The 14,306-nt window shown below is 39.4% G+C and overlaps 1 protein-coding gene across 1 annotated transcript; it reads right to left on the bottom strand.

Moving 5' to 3' along the window:
* Window positions 1-2,224: 2,224 nt before the first annotated feature.
* On the bottom strand, window positions 2,225-13,712 carry c2h6orf62 (chromosome 2 C6orf62 homolog). Its single transcript, XM_033013479.1, has 5 exons — window positions 12,256-13,712; window positions 8,205-8,381; window positions 6,405-6,530; window positions 5,616-5,750; window positions 2,225-3,573 (listed from the first exon to the last, which is right to left on the bottom strand). Exons 1-5 carry the CDS (start codon window positions 12,382-12,384, stop codon window positions 3,448-3,450), a joined length of 693 nt encoding a protein of 230 aa, XP_032869370.1. The 5' UTR covers window positions 12,385-13,712; the 3' UTR covers window positions 2,225-3,447.
* Between the last annotated feature and the right edge of the window lie 594 nt (window positions 13,713-14,306).

Here is a 14,306-nt window from a genome sequence, read left to right as displayed (position 1 = left end):
AATTACAGATTATGTAGAGAAATGGCAGATGGAATTCAATCCAGCTAAGTGTGAAGTGCTACACTTTGGGAGGTCAAATATAAGAGGAAAGCATACACTTAATGATATAATCCTTAACAGCATTAATGTACTGATGGTTCTTGGAGTCCAACTCCATAGCTCCCTAATAGAATGATATAGAATGCTTGCCTTCGTCGGTCAGGATATTGAGTACATGAGTTAGCTTGTCGTATTGTAGCTTGATAAAAGTTTGATAGGCCGTATTTAGATATTGTGTGCAGCTGTCCCAGGAAGGATTAGAGTATTAGGTGGAAGGTTTGACAAACTTGGATTGATTTCTCCAGAGCCTGAGAGTCTGTGAGGAGATCTGATCGAAGTTTATAAAGTTATGCGAGGCAGAGATGGGTAGACAGTGAGAATCGTCTTCCCAGGATGGAAATGTCAAACACTAGAGGGCATAGTTTTAATAGTGGGGAAGTTGAAAGATGTGCAGAGCAAGTTTTTTTTACACATAGTGGTAGGTGTCTGGAACATGTTCTCAGAGATGGTGGAAGCAGGTACAATAGTGTTTAAAAGGCTTTTTAAATAGGCACATTAATAAGCAGGGAATGGAAGGATAGTGATCATGCAAACAAAAGAGATTCATTTAATTGGCAGCACAGTGGCACAGCGGTAGAGTTGTTGCCTTACAGCACCAGAGACCTGGGTGCGATCCTGGCTACAGGTGCTGTCTTGTACGTTCTCCCCCGATCTGCGTGGGTTTTCTCTGGGATCCTCCCACTCTCCAAAAACCTACAGCTTGGTATAATTGTAAATTGTCCCTAGTGTGCAGGATAACGTTAGTGTGCGGGGTTCGCTGGTTGGCACTGATTCAGAGGGCAAAGGGCCCGTTTCCATGCTGTATCTCTAAACTAAAACACTGTGGATCCAATGGCCTTTTCTGCTGATAAACAGTTTCAGGTCTTTAGCGTATTGCAGAAGAACAGCATTCAAGTGGCAGTACAATATTGGATCGGTGCTGCAGTCAGAGGTATCATCATTTTGATACATTAAGATCTCATCGTCATTCTGGTGAACATTAAAATAACTTACTCTGTTCAGAGTTCTCTCACCCATCCTTTTGAACAACCTGCATTCAATGGTAACATGGTGATTGCCATTGTGGGATCTTTCTAGATGCCATCAGTGGCTACATGCCAAAATTCCTTATTCTTTAGGCCCCCAGCCCATTTAAAACCATCGTGCTGAATTTCAGAAGTATCTAGAATCTGCATTTAATTGTTAATTGCATCAATGCAATTGGCTCCATTCCTTGAGCGGGTTCTTTCCTTAAGTCTACTGATGAACAGTGAATTGTGAGAAGTGAAAGATTAGATCTCATAATCTGAAAACCTAACCCTTTATTCCACTGCACCCTTGAAGTATGTTGCACAATAAAAATTCATGTAAAACTAATCCCTCAAAGAAAGTATAAACTCATAGGAACTTATCGAATCAAGGCCACCCTGTTCCTTGCAGAGTTTTAACAAATGCCATGATTCCACAAACTATTTCATCTTGAGCTGCTAGATTTGCAATTGATTCCTTATTTCTTACTTTTCCTTAATTACCCAATAGTGGCTAAATTTACTCTTATTCAGTCAGACTGGGATATCAATAGCATGTGGTGACAGAAGACATAGAATTAAACTAATTGAAATATACTTTCTGGCGGCACGGTGGCACAGCAGTAGTTGCTGCCACTTTCAGCTCCAGAGATCCGGGTTCGATCTAGACTATAGGTGCTGGCTGTACAGAGTTTGTACGTTCTTCCCCATACCTGTGTGGGTTTTCTCCAAGATCTCTGGTTTCCTCCCAAAATTCCAAAGACATACAGGTTTGTAGGTTAATTGGCTTGATATAATTGTAAATGGTTACCAGTGTGTGCAGTATAGCGTTAGTGTGCGTGGATCGCTGGTCGGCGTGGACTCGGTGGGCCCGCTTCCACACTATCTCTAAAAGAATCCTTAGTGACTGCCATCCACACTGACCTGTTTCACTGCCGCCTCCATTCAATCACGTTTGAGATTTTTTTTTAGTGGAATTTACCTTCCTGAGAGATGCTTAACACACATTTTGGTGTGGAATGACATGATTTTTAACAACATTTCTAGAGCTGGTTGTGAAATAGTGTACCTACCAAACTACAGTATTTTTCAATGATTAAAAAAAATCACAACTCTGATGTGGATTAAAGATTTATTTTCATTTTCCCAATTCCAACAGGCGAATACAAATTTGCTATTGATTAGCACTGTTCTTAACTGAAGTGGCAGGCATGCATAAATAACCTCAGAAAGCTCAGACTTCTTACAGCTCCAAAGAAACGATTTTCTCCACTTTTGATTTTTCTCGGCAGCCTGCCTTGCGTTAATTGCACAAGTTCAAAATCAAGTCTTACAAATAATGCCCTTAATAACCCAATTGAAACACTCCAGAAGATTTTTTTAAAGCAATTTTAGATGCATTTTCTTGAATGCAAGTATGGTATTTCTTCATTATTTTATTAACTTTACACAGTTGTATCAGCAACCAGCATTTTTTTTCACATCAAAAACTGACTTTCTACCTTCATTTGTTTTTAGTCCCAACCTTCCTTTCTAGGTAAATAAGCTATTCAGGAAAGCCTTTTAAACTTCCAGTAACATTGAACTTCAGTGACAATCGTGTAGCCGCTTTGCTACTTTAAGACTCCAGTTATTTGCAGTCTACCCATTATTAACCTGCTAAAGTCTCCCCAAAGAATAGAAGAAAAACTCCTTTGTACATTTATTGAGCAAATTAGGGAATGAGATCCAAAAAGAACATGCCAGCAAACTCAAATGTAGACCATATGGTTATGATAGACTACATTACTCAGATACCAAAATGGGTACTTTAAAGATTCCTTCCCCTACTAACTCTTTCCGTTGCTTTTTTTTTTTGAACAGTTTATGCCCAGTAGCAATGCATGTCAGGACCATGTGTTATTTAGCTTTAAAGCCCTTCATTTGTACATACCCAAGTTGAATCCTTTAATTGATGGAACCTTTATTAAATGCAGAACTCACCCAACATTACATCTTAAAACAATGGAGTGGCAGGTTACAAAACCAGCACAAACCAGATTAATATGTACTTTTCAGGTATCTATGCAGAGATAACAATCAAATTTCACCTTTTTTTCCATGTGGAGCTGACAAATGCAGATCTAAGCAGCCTATTGGTGAATGTGCAGGCAGTAATTTAAAAGAAAATAAAGTTCTGAGATATGCATGACCGGAAAGAAATTTTCAAGTGGAAAATGCTTTGTAACAAAGACTGTTCTTTTCATGAGTGGATAATCATCTTGAACTCAGGAATAAAGATGAAATGCAAGTTCACTGTTGTTGACTCTTTTGGTCTCCCCTATATTGCTGGCCCTTGCCCCTAATCTGGCATGTAGGGACGGAGATGGTCCTCAATGGTTCCAACTCCCCAGTGGGTGAGCTGATCCTGTGGCAGGTATAGGCAGACGCTGCATAACTTGAAAATTATGGCCTTGGTTTTTGGAGTCTGCAAAATAAAATATGACACCTTTGTAGTTCACCATTATGCCAAAGAAACCACGATAAATCTGTAATACAGCTGTGCAATAAATAAAACAAGCCTTATTGGCATATTTAAAATTGAGAGTTCACAGGTTGATGTTTTAAGTCCTCAGTGGCATATTTTCAATGTCACCCATAAATGGTTTATGTAAATTTAGTTTGACACGGTATTTTTTTTAAACCTCACAGGGAGACATTTGAAGATTGTGCTTTTGAACTTCCTCAGATCTATTTTGAGGTCAAGGCTATCAACATATCACATTTTTTATTTTGAACAAATGATGAGGTTTTTAAAAAAAAAAAGGGATATGAAAAATAGCCACATTTACTGCTCTGGAAGGGAAAAGCAAGGCCTTTGAGGGTGAAGGTATGCCACCTCTGGCCTGCCACCCCTGGCCTGCAAATCCTCAGACTTATCATTCATCAGAAACTAAACTTCAAACCCCATCCAATGAGAAAAAAAAGAATCTGATGCTGGAGTACAAGAAGATAAATGTAGACTTGAATCAACCCGGTTCAAAATCATAACATGGTTATTCGATTACATCTGCAATTTCTAGAGCTTTGATGTTTGGTTTGTCTCCACGGATAAATACATAGAGCACCCACACATCCACAAGCCTGAAATTAAATGTAATAGTAGGCAATAACACTGTTTATGGCAATAGTTGACTTTTAAACATGGTTTATAATTTCTAGATGTATTAAAAATCCCCACATTACACTGAATTTATGTTGTCGAGAATTTTAAATTCCTTAGTTTCATTTTTCCCCCCCATCACCTTTTTTTGTTTACATAAATGGACACCGCCCTCCACTGCCTCTTCATCGTAGGCGGTAGTGGGGATGTTACACATCAAGCATATCTTTAGATCTTAGTCTAGAAATCTCTCTCGACAATGCTGCATCATTGAGCTGACATTGTTGTCGGTATTTCACGCAGCAATCTTACTCCTCACTTCTAAAGTTGTGAAACTAATGAGAAGCCCTTCAACCTATGGCAATTACACCTCAGAAATAAAATCAACAAGGCCTCAGTAATCAAGCTGCAGTATGCTGATGACACTTGCACATACTCCAGATTCAGGGACAGTTTCTTCCCAGATGTTATTAGGCAACTGAACCACCCTACCAACAATGAGAGAGCAGTCCTGAACTATTATCTACCTCATCGGGGACCCTCGAACTTTGATCGGACCTCACTGGCTTTATCTTGCATTAAATGTTATTCCCTTATCATGTATTTGTACACTGTGAATGGCTCGATTGTAATCATGTATTGTCTTTCCGCTGTCTGGTTTGCACGCATCAAAAGCTAAAAGCTAAAAGTGATAACAGCCTTCTGAATAGTCCTTCCATAAACTAGGGTACTGACCGATTCACCTCTATCCCATTGCGGACATTGGACTTTGTCTACTGGAATGGGCATGCTACATTCCTGAGGACTATATTTTGCACTATCTTCCCCTTTGCTTTACCCAGTGTACCAGAGTTTCACTTGATTGTATTTGTGGATGGTATATCTAATCAGTTTGGATAGCATGCAAAGCTAAGCTTTTCACTGTACCGCAGTACACGTGACGATAATAAACTTAAATCTAATTTTAGACTATAGTGCTAAGATTATTCCCACATACCGAATGTGAAAACTGTATCCCCAAAAGTATTTAAAGCATGGTTTCTGCAAAATCAAGGGTGGTCTCAAACCTTCAACAGCTCAAATCAATCAATGCATTCAAATTGTAATAGTCTTGTATAGATCTTAAATGTAAATCTAGCAAGAATTGTAAGCAACCATGCAGAGAACCACCAAAGAATGACAGTCATTGTATGTAATAGTTCGTAAATATTATTTCAAGAAATTAGAACAAGGCAAAAGAAAGAATCACATTCTTATCATGGCAATCAAAGCAAATACATCAGGCAATTTTCACATGTTCTTAAAACAAATAGAAGATGGAACCAAATATCTTTAGGAGAAATAAATGAGCTCAGAATTATAATCACCTGCAAGTGCTGACGATTAATGAACAGAAAGATGGACTGGGTAGGGTTGTTTACGATGAGTCCTGCCTTATCCTTCCGGCTAAGTAAGTGCAGAAACTGTTTCTCATAATCGCCATGATGAAACTCAAACTTGGCCTGCATAAAAAAACAATTACTTGAAAATATTAGAAAACAAGATATGTTGCTTAATTACATGTTCAGAAAGCACTCAGTAAATGTCAGTTTGGATCAGATGTATTTAACCTTTTAGGTTTATTAGACACTGAGGTTTTATAATTGATTTTAGCATTTTTGATCAGATTTGACAGAACCCCTACTGCCGGTCCATCCAGCATCCTCACTTCAAATGCTCATAGATTCCTGGTACCAAAAAGGTCAGGCTTGGTTCTGAAGTACCACAGACAAACGATAAGCTTGTAATTTATCAAGCTCTACATATAATCAATTTTATTGGCATATGGTACCAGCACCTACAAATGAATCCAGCAATGCGTCAAGTGTAGAAGTAAAAACAAAGGAAAAGTCAAGGTCCACATAACCCATCCAGATTTCTTATTATTCTGTTGATAAGTGATAATTGAAATTAAATCCATATAGTTATTAAGAACTAATTACAGTATTAATCCAAAAGCTCAAAATATACCATGTTTGTGCAAAACCCAAGATCAATGCAAATCAAACTAACCAGAGTAGAAAGTCAAAAGCTTGGCAAACTGCAAATCAATTGTGATAATGTACATATAAGCATGGGAAAAACATGTTCTATAACAACGAGTGAAGAAATAATACCTGAACAGGCCTGAAAGGCTCACCATCTGTACCCTTCCACCTGGAGAACAGGAGACAGACCACCTTTTCTATATCATTCCGTGGCCAAAGGATAAAGTCCATCTCCTGTGTACAGCCGATTACATCCTAAAAAGGTCAGAGATTTAGAGAAATTTAAATACAGATATTAAACGAATTGCCTATCAGAACTACTAGGATTCTGATCTTGTTAAGTTTGCTAACTTTGACTGTGGCTCAAGAGTTACATGGTATTAAAGTACAAGGAAAGCAAGACTAAAGTATATGCATTTCTAATGACTGCTTCCAGGGTCTATCACTATCCTTTGAACAGCTGAAAGCATCTTGTCTTTCAGTCTAATGCCTCAAGTCACATTAGACCTTGAGGTAGACACAAAATGCTGGAGTAATTCAGCGGGTGAGGCAGCATCTCTGGAGATGCTGCCTCACCCGCTGAGTTACTCCAGCATTTTGTGTCTACCTTCGATTTAAACCAGCATCTGCAGTTCTTTCTTACACATTAGACTGTGACTTGCATGCAGAGATTAATTTAATTTATGCATTAATCACCTGTGGAACCAGGTTTGCAGAGAATCAGTACTGTCTTCCGACAATTAGTAGGGGCACATGAGCAACTTAAAAACCCAATAAATACGGCTATATTTACATCCATTTGCAATGTCATGCCTATAACGTTCAGGATCAGGAACAGCTTCTTCCCTACAGTCATTAGGCTATTAAACCCTACAACCTCCGAACTACATAGACTACTATTGTTATTATTGCACTATTATTGTTTCTTTGTTTTGTGTACATATTTTTACACACTGAACTATTTTTTCTCATTTATTATATTGTTTACAGTGTACTATGTTTACATATTCTGTTACGCTGCTACAAGTAAGAATTTCATTGTTATATCTGGGGCATCCGATAGTAAAACACTCTTGACTCTTGAAGAGAAACCAAGACATTTTACATCATACCATTTAAGCATGAATTGATTTAACAAATCAGAAACTTGTCACTAAAATGACACGGTTAATATTTTAACAAAGCACTTTTGGGAAACGTTTTTGTTCATGAAATACTCTGCCAGTCAAACCTTTGGTTTTCCAACGAGAAATGTGCACCACAGGAAGCTGCCATGCAGTCTATTGTGCCACAAATTTGAAACGAGCAATTGCCCTTAACGCAACAACCCTGAAAGTAACTTAGGTTCCTCATTTTTGTTTATCTGCAAGTGAATATTTCCTAATTCATCCCCAAGTTATGATTATTTTGAATCTATGAATTGTTATCAAATGCGAGTCAAAGGGAATAATTTTTCTTGTTGTCATAAATTCTGGTTTAAAACTTCTATTAGTTCATAAGTTCCAAGACAGACAGCTTTTTAGTTAACATTAAGAGAGTGTCGGAAACTTAAAACAAAATGTTTTTAAAAATTACATTTGCTGCTCATCAATAAATTTAATAAATTGAACGATTAGAAATATTATCAGCCTTCAGCAAGTTAATTCCATATTAAGACCGCAAAAATAAAAAAACATTTTACTACTCAATAAATTTAATAAATCAAATTATTAGAAATATTATCAGCGTTCTGCAAGCAAATTCCATATTAGTACGATGCAAAAATCTCAGCCCAAATTACAATACATTTCATTTTAACATAATGATTGTTATTATTCAAACACTTGAATATTTGGGTTTCCTATCTTTAGATCAATTTATAGCATGCTGTCCAGATATACCATAGAGCAAACAAACTGAAACCTTTTAGGTTTCAACCAAAGCACTTACCCTGCGCATGGATTGGTAGCTGGGTGCGTGAAGCTGCACTACATCCTTCTGCAGCAGCTCTATGGAACTGTCCAGGGAGTAGCTGGACTCCCGAACACCTTTGAGGATATTTTCTTCATAGTTATTGGTCATAACTGGTACCACTTCAGCCACTTCGAATAGTGCCGACTTTTTCTTCTTAAAATCATATCAGAATTACAATTCTTGTTAAAGCATTTTCTATCCACACCATTATTTTCTATTAATGTAGTACAATCAAGTTGAATTTCTCAGATCAGATTTATAATATTAAGTTTGAATGATGCCCAACAGATTCTAAGAATGTAAGCTCTACATTTAACATTGCAGAGTAATGTAAAATGGTCTTTTCATCAAGAAAAATGTCATGTTGCCTAGGACAAAGAGTACAGGGACAACACAAACTGTTTCATTCATGTACAAAATGCTTATTTCTGAAGGAATAAATTAAAAAAAAATCAAACCAAGAATTTTTTTTTTTTTTTTAATTGAACGAAACATTTTAAATGGTAAAAAGAAACACCTAGGAAATAAAAACGTAGAAACAAAGAACTGCAGATGCTGGTTTATACCAAAGATAGACACAAAGAACTGGAGTAACTCAGTGGGTCAAGCAGCCTCTCTGGAGAAAAAGGATGGGTGGCTTTTCAGGTCAGGTCCCTTCTTTGACTCTGAAGAATGGCCCCGAAATGTCACCCATCCCTTTTCTCCAGAGATGCTGCCTGACCCACTGAGTTACTCCAGCACTTTGTATCCAACATACGAAGTAAAAATATTATTTTCACTCAAATTTAAATAAGCTATATTAAATGTGCAAGGCACATAAGCCAAAAAGTAAGCCACCTTCAAATTAATCAAATGTTGGAGGGTTGGAGAATGGAAGTTGGTCTCCTAACCTAACTAGTCTATGTTAAGTTATCTTTCACATGCATGGTAGTACTATTACCAGGTGCCAATTCCATTACCATATAGTTTTATTTCCTTTTACCTTCAACTACCAGCTGATCCCTATTAAAAACACTGATGCGACATTCAACTCATTATTTAGATCAAAGCTTTAAGGGAGCACTCAATTCAGATGCTGCCAATCTCTTCAGTACGTTTTTATGAGCAGATCCCTACTGTTATTTTAAGAGTCAATCACCAAATCAAGAAATTGATAGAAGACTGACACAAAACAGAAACACCAGCAGCTGGCAAAAACAAGAGTGATGTTAATCAAACAAAATTGGACAATGATAAAGAATAGAAAAGAAGACCATTGGATCAATAATATATCCATTTTTGATACTGTTCAAGATACAACAGTATATTTTTTGTTGCACTTTGAGGTGGCTCTAAAGCATTGGTGAATTCAAGTTTAACATAATTGTAAGTGGCCAAGGAACCACAGAAATGAAATTATGGACAAGCACTGAGGTCCGGCAGGAAAAGAGGAGGGTGGGGTGGAGCATACGCCCCAGTCTGCATCAACAGTACTGAAGTAGAGATGGTCGATAGCGTCAAGCTACGAGATGAAAATATCACCAATCATTTGATTGGGTCTAACCACATCAATACGACCAAGAAAGGACTCTTATTTGCTTAGGTTTTTAAGAAACTTCAGCACACCCTCATGATTCTTACCAATTTCTACATGCAGAGGATAGAAGGCATCCCATCCACATGCACCATAGGCTGCTATGGCAACTGCTCCATCCAAGACGGCAAGAAGCTGCGGAACTGTGGGCACAGCCCAGTGCATCACGTAAATCAGCCACCCCTCCCCCTTCTCCAATCGACTCCACCTCCACTTCATGCAGTTGCGAAAAAGCACCAACAATATCATGGACAACCCTCATTTCCTCTTCTCCAGTCAGGCAGATGATGCAATAGCTTCTAAGCACATACCACCAGATTTAAGAACAGCTTCTTCCTCACGGTGAACAAACGATCGAATGGTCCTCTCATATGCTAAGGATAGATTACCGATCATTTCAATCTAACTCGCAGCAGCCTGCACTCGATACTCACCAGGGCCTAAACTCGTGCATTTCTTTCATACTCATCTCATTCCCTTTCTTGTGCTTACTTTAAAGTCACCAGGTTTGTTGGAAAAATTATTCCACTGCGACAGATTTTCTGTGCAACCAAATGTTATTCTATTAATACATTATAACACTTTTGGTATTAGTATATTATTGTCATGTGTACCAAGATATAGTGAAGAACTTTATAAAGGTATGACCTGCTTGAACAGCATGCAAAACAGTTTTTCCACTGTATCTTGGTACACACGATAATAATAAACCAATACCAATAGTGTGTTAGTATATTAATAGAATATCATTTGATAGTCTAGAAAATCTGCTTGGGCAGTACCAAAGGCAGTAACTAACTACATTAACAGAGCTTTACAGTAGTGTGTTGAATCATGGCAGAAGAAACAATTATTCATCACTTAACAAAATTACAATTATTTTATTATTCTTTAAACAAATGTGTTTTACCCAGAGTGGGGGGGGGGTTCAAGAACCAGAGGACATAAGTTTAAGGCGAGAGGGGAAAGATTTAATAGGAAACCGAGGAGCAATCTTTTCATACAGAGGGCAGTGGCTATTTGGAATCTACTGACAGAGGAGGTAGTTGATGCAAGTACTATTACAACATTTAAAAGGCATTTGGACAGTTACATGAATAGGGAAGAATGAGAGGGATATGGAACAAATGCAGGCAAGTGGGACTAGTGTAAATGGGGTATTCTGGTCAGCATGGGCAAGTTGGGCCTGTTTCCATGCTGTAAGACAGACTAATATTCAATATTCCAGTCCAGTATGACTGCCAGGTGGTCTATGCCTGAGCTAGTAATGGAAAGCACTCCGTGCCCTTTTAAGATTCACTATCTCTAACAGACAGCGATTATGCATCCAAACACACCTCCATACTGATTATCGTCCCATTTATTGTGCATTCCTGTTGCAGCTTCACAAATGCATTTCTTCACACTATTCTGGATTTGTCACTTTTCCATCCAGCTAACCAGACCATCCATATCTTCGTACTTTCCTCCTTGCAGTCAAGCACTCTGCCAGGGTTTGTATTTTCTGATAATTTACTTTATCATGCCTGCTACATAGAAACCTCAATTATTAATATAGAATTACAAAAAGTAAGGGACCAAATATCAAACTTGTGGTAGTCTACTGATTATAAGTTTTCCAAAGCCAATTATGCACCCAATTTGCCATTATGCAATCCCATTTGACCTGTTTGCCAAATGGGACTAAGTCAAAAGCCTTGCACTGCTCAAGGGGTCACTCTGCTAGAGCATCAGCCAACATTAATGTGGCCCTGCAGCATTTCAGTCATCCAGGCACTGTCCTGCAAATGCACTATAGACCATATTCTCATTCCACATGTAACAATTCAACTATTGGCAACTTCATAAGTGATAGAAGCAGAATTAGGCCATTCAGCCCATCAAGTCTTCTCCACCATTCAATCATGGCTGATCTATCAATCCCTTCACACCATTCTCTTGCCTTGTCCCCATAACCCCCGACACCCATATTAATCTAGTATCTTACATGTCCCCACTGATAAATATGATTTAGTGTCTTGCAAAATTAATAAATAATTTATGTGTAGGCTATTGTATAATTTGTGTGCTGTCTGAGTCTGTGCCCATGATGCTGTTGATAGATTTCCATAGTGTCTAGCTCACCATCCATACCTGTGCATATGACAATAAACTCGACAATGTGTCAAGACAAGAAGGAAAAAAATGTTATATTAGGAAAAACATAAAATGCGGAGTAACTCAACAAATCAGGTAGAATCCCCAGAGAACATGGATAGGTGACATTTCAAGTCAGGATCCTTTTTCAAACTCAATATGGATAGGTGACGTCTTGAGTCTGAAAAATGCCCGACCCGAAACATCACCTATCCATGTTCCCTAGGGATGCTGTCTGACCCGCTGAGTTACTCCAATGTGGTGTGTCGTTCTTTGGTAAATCAGCATCTGCAGTTCCTTGTTTCTACAAAATCTTACCTTATCTTTGAATACAAAGGCAATGTACATCTTGAAGTCAAACTGATCTGCCAGAGATTCTTTCTTCTTTCTAAGTTGAGCACGCAGTCGATTTAAAGTCTGGTTCTTCCGAGAGTGTGGGTCACCCATTTTGTTTGGGTGTGTGGCAACCCTCTTTTTAGCTTACGAAAAACTGACAAAATCTAACATGGGCAATTTCTCTCAAAAGAAAACAGTGCAACAGAACATGTCTGGTAGCACTAACTTAAAAAAAAAAAACTACCACAACTACTAGTCCAGAAACTCTAAAACTGTGTTGTGCAAAAACTTAGGATAAATGTTGGCCAGAGTCCAGTCATGATAACAATCCCTATATATACATGGTCACATCAGAGTGCAGAGAATTAAACTCACTTTTTAAATTCACATTAACAAAACCTACAAACCAAAGCAATCCAAATTAGAGCTAAATTTTAACCCGATGAACTAAAACTAGATTACAATGATGGATGCTAATGGATCTAACCAACAAATTAAACACCTAACTGTAATTCATATGTGCCCAAAGATGACACAGAAATGATGCAGCCAAATCCCATGTTTACATACAAGCCAGGTTTTTGCCTTTTTACACAAAAAGTAGCTGGAAAAGTCTACCTGCAGCCTCTGACACAGCTGTCTTCAAACATATTGGAGTCGGTGATTTTTTTTTCCTTTTTAGTTTTTGCTTTAAGGACAGACAATAAAAGAGAAATAGGATTGCACTGGCACATCAACTACATGGCGCGGCTCATTGGCACATGGGCAGAAACAAACAAAATACCAAGCAAAAGGCATTTCTGACTTTATCAATGACTCGGGTTCAATCAACACCATGGTGGCAAACCTTTACCCCGTTTCCTGACATCGCCCTACACAAAGCAAACGGAAAATTAAAATCACTTGTTTATCATGTTTGCTTCTTCAGATCGGCTCACAGGCTCGTCTGCTGGCAGTTTCTGCTGCTTCCTCTCGCTTTCTCGTTTTGGGGGTTTCTACCTTAACTCCTTTTCCTAAGCAGTTGATATTGAACATATATATGTGATAATTAGCAGAACCAACGCTGAGTGTCACTGCCCGCCCATGTCAAGAAGAGACCACAAAGCCGGTCAGAGCCGTCAGTGTGAGCGAGCCGCGCTCCCTGCGCTCTCGGTCACCCATCACTCGTGAAGCGGGCTCCTGGCGTGAGAAAAACCGCACCAAGCAGCGGGCCTTCCGCTCGGGTGCTGCTGCCGATCCCCCGCCCGCTCGCTAACCCTCCTCTCTCTCTTGATCCCGTACCCCCCTTCACACAACGACAACTACACGGCCTCGACTTTGCCCCCTCCCTTCTCCCCGCTAACTGTCCGCCGGCCTCCCGCTGCGTGTGTGTGTCTCTCTCTGGCCGCTTCTGCCGCCACCACCTCCACCTCCTTCACTCGGACACCGCCGACAGCACAAGATGGCCGTCCCCACGTCACAAGCCTCCTAACGTCACGCCTCCCTAAACGTCACACCCCTTACGTCACAAGCCCAATACGTCACAAGCCCCCCCCTCTCAAAGGCCACGACGTCACAAGCAAAGATACCAAGCCCCCTACGTGACGTCCCCAACATCACAAGCCCCCCTACGTCACAAGCCCCCCCCCCCCGCCACATGTCACATGCCCATTGTGTCAAGCCGCAACGTCATAGGTCCCGTACGTCACAAGCCCCCTATGTCACGCCCCAGAGCACTGCTTTCGGTGAATAAAGTTTTTATTAAAACCGGCACCTTGCACCCGGTTCCACATTTCAGCACTAGCCGCGGAGAAAAAAGGATCATTTTCCAATTTTCAATTTAGCTTGAAATTGCGTGAACACGCGTCACGTGGTCTGTTCCCTGCGACCTCCCCGTCACGTGTGTAGGAAGCAACTGCAGTTGCAGGTTTGCACCAAAGATAGACTTAAAATGCTGGAGTAACTCAGCGGGACAGGCGGTATTTCTGGAGAGAATGAATGGGTGACGTTAGTTTCGGGTCCGAAAAAGGGTCTTGGCCCAAAACGTCACGCAT

This window comes from Amblyraja radiata, chromosome 2 (assembly GCF_010909765.2).
Source record: "Amblyraja radiata isolate CabotCenter1 chromosome 2, sAmbRad1.1.pri, whole genome shotgun sequence".
Classification (NCBI taxonomy): domain Eukaryota; kingdom Metazoa; phylum Chordata; class Chondrichthyes; order Rajiformes; family Rajidae; genus Amblyraja; species Amblyraja radiata.
Note: the sequence above shows the minus strand (reverse complement) of the source record. Positions and strands in the feature narration are given on the sequence as shown.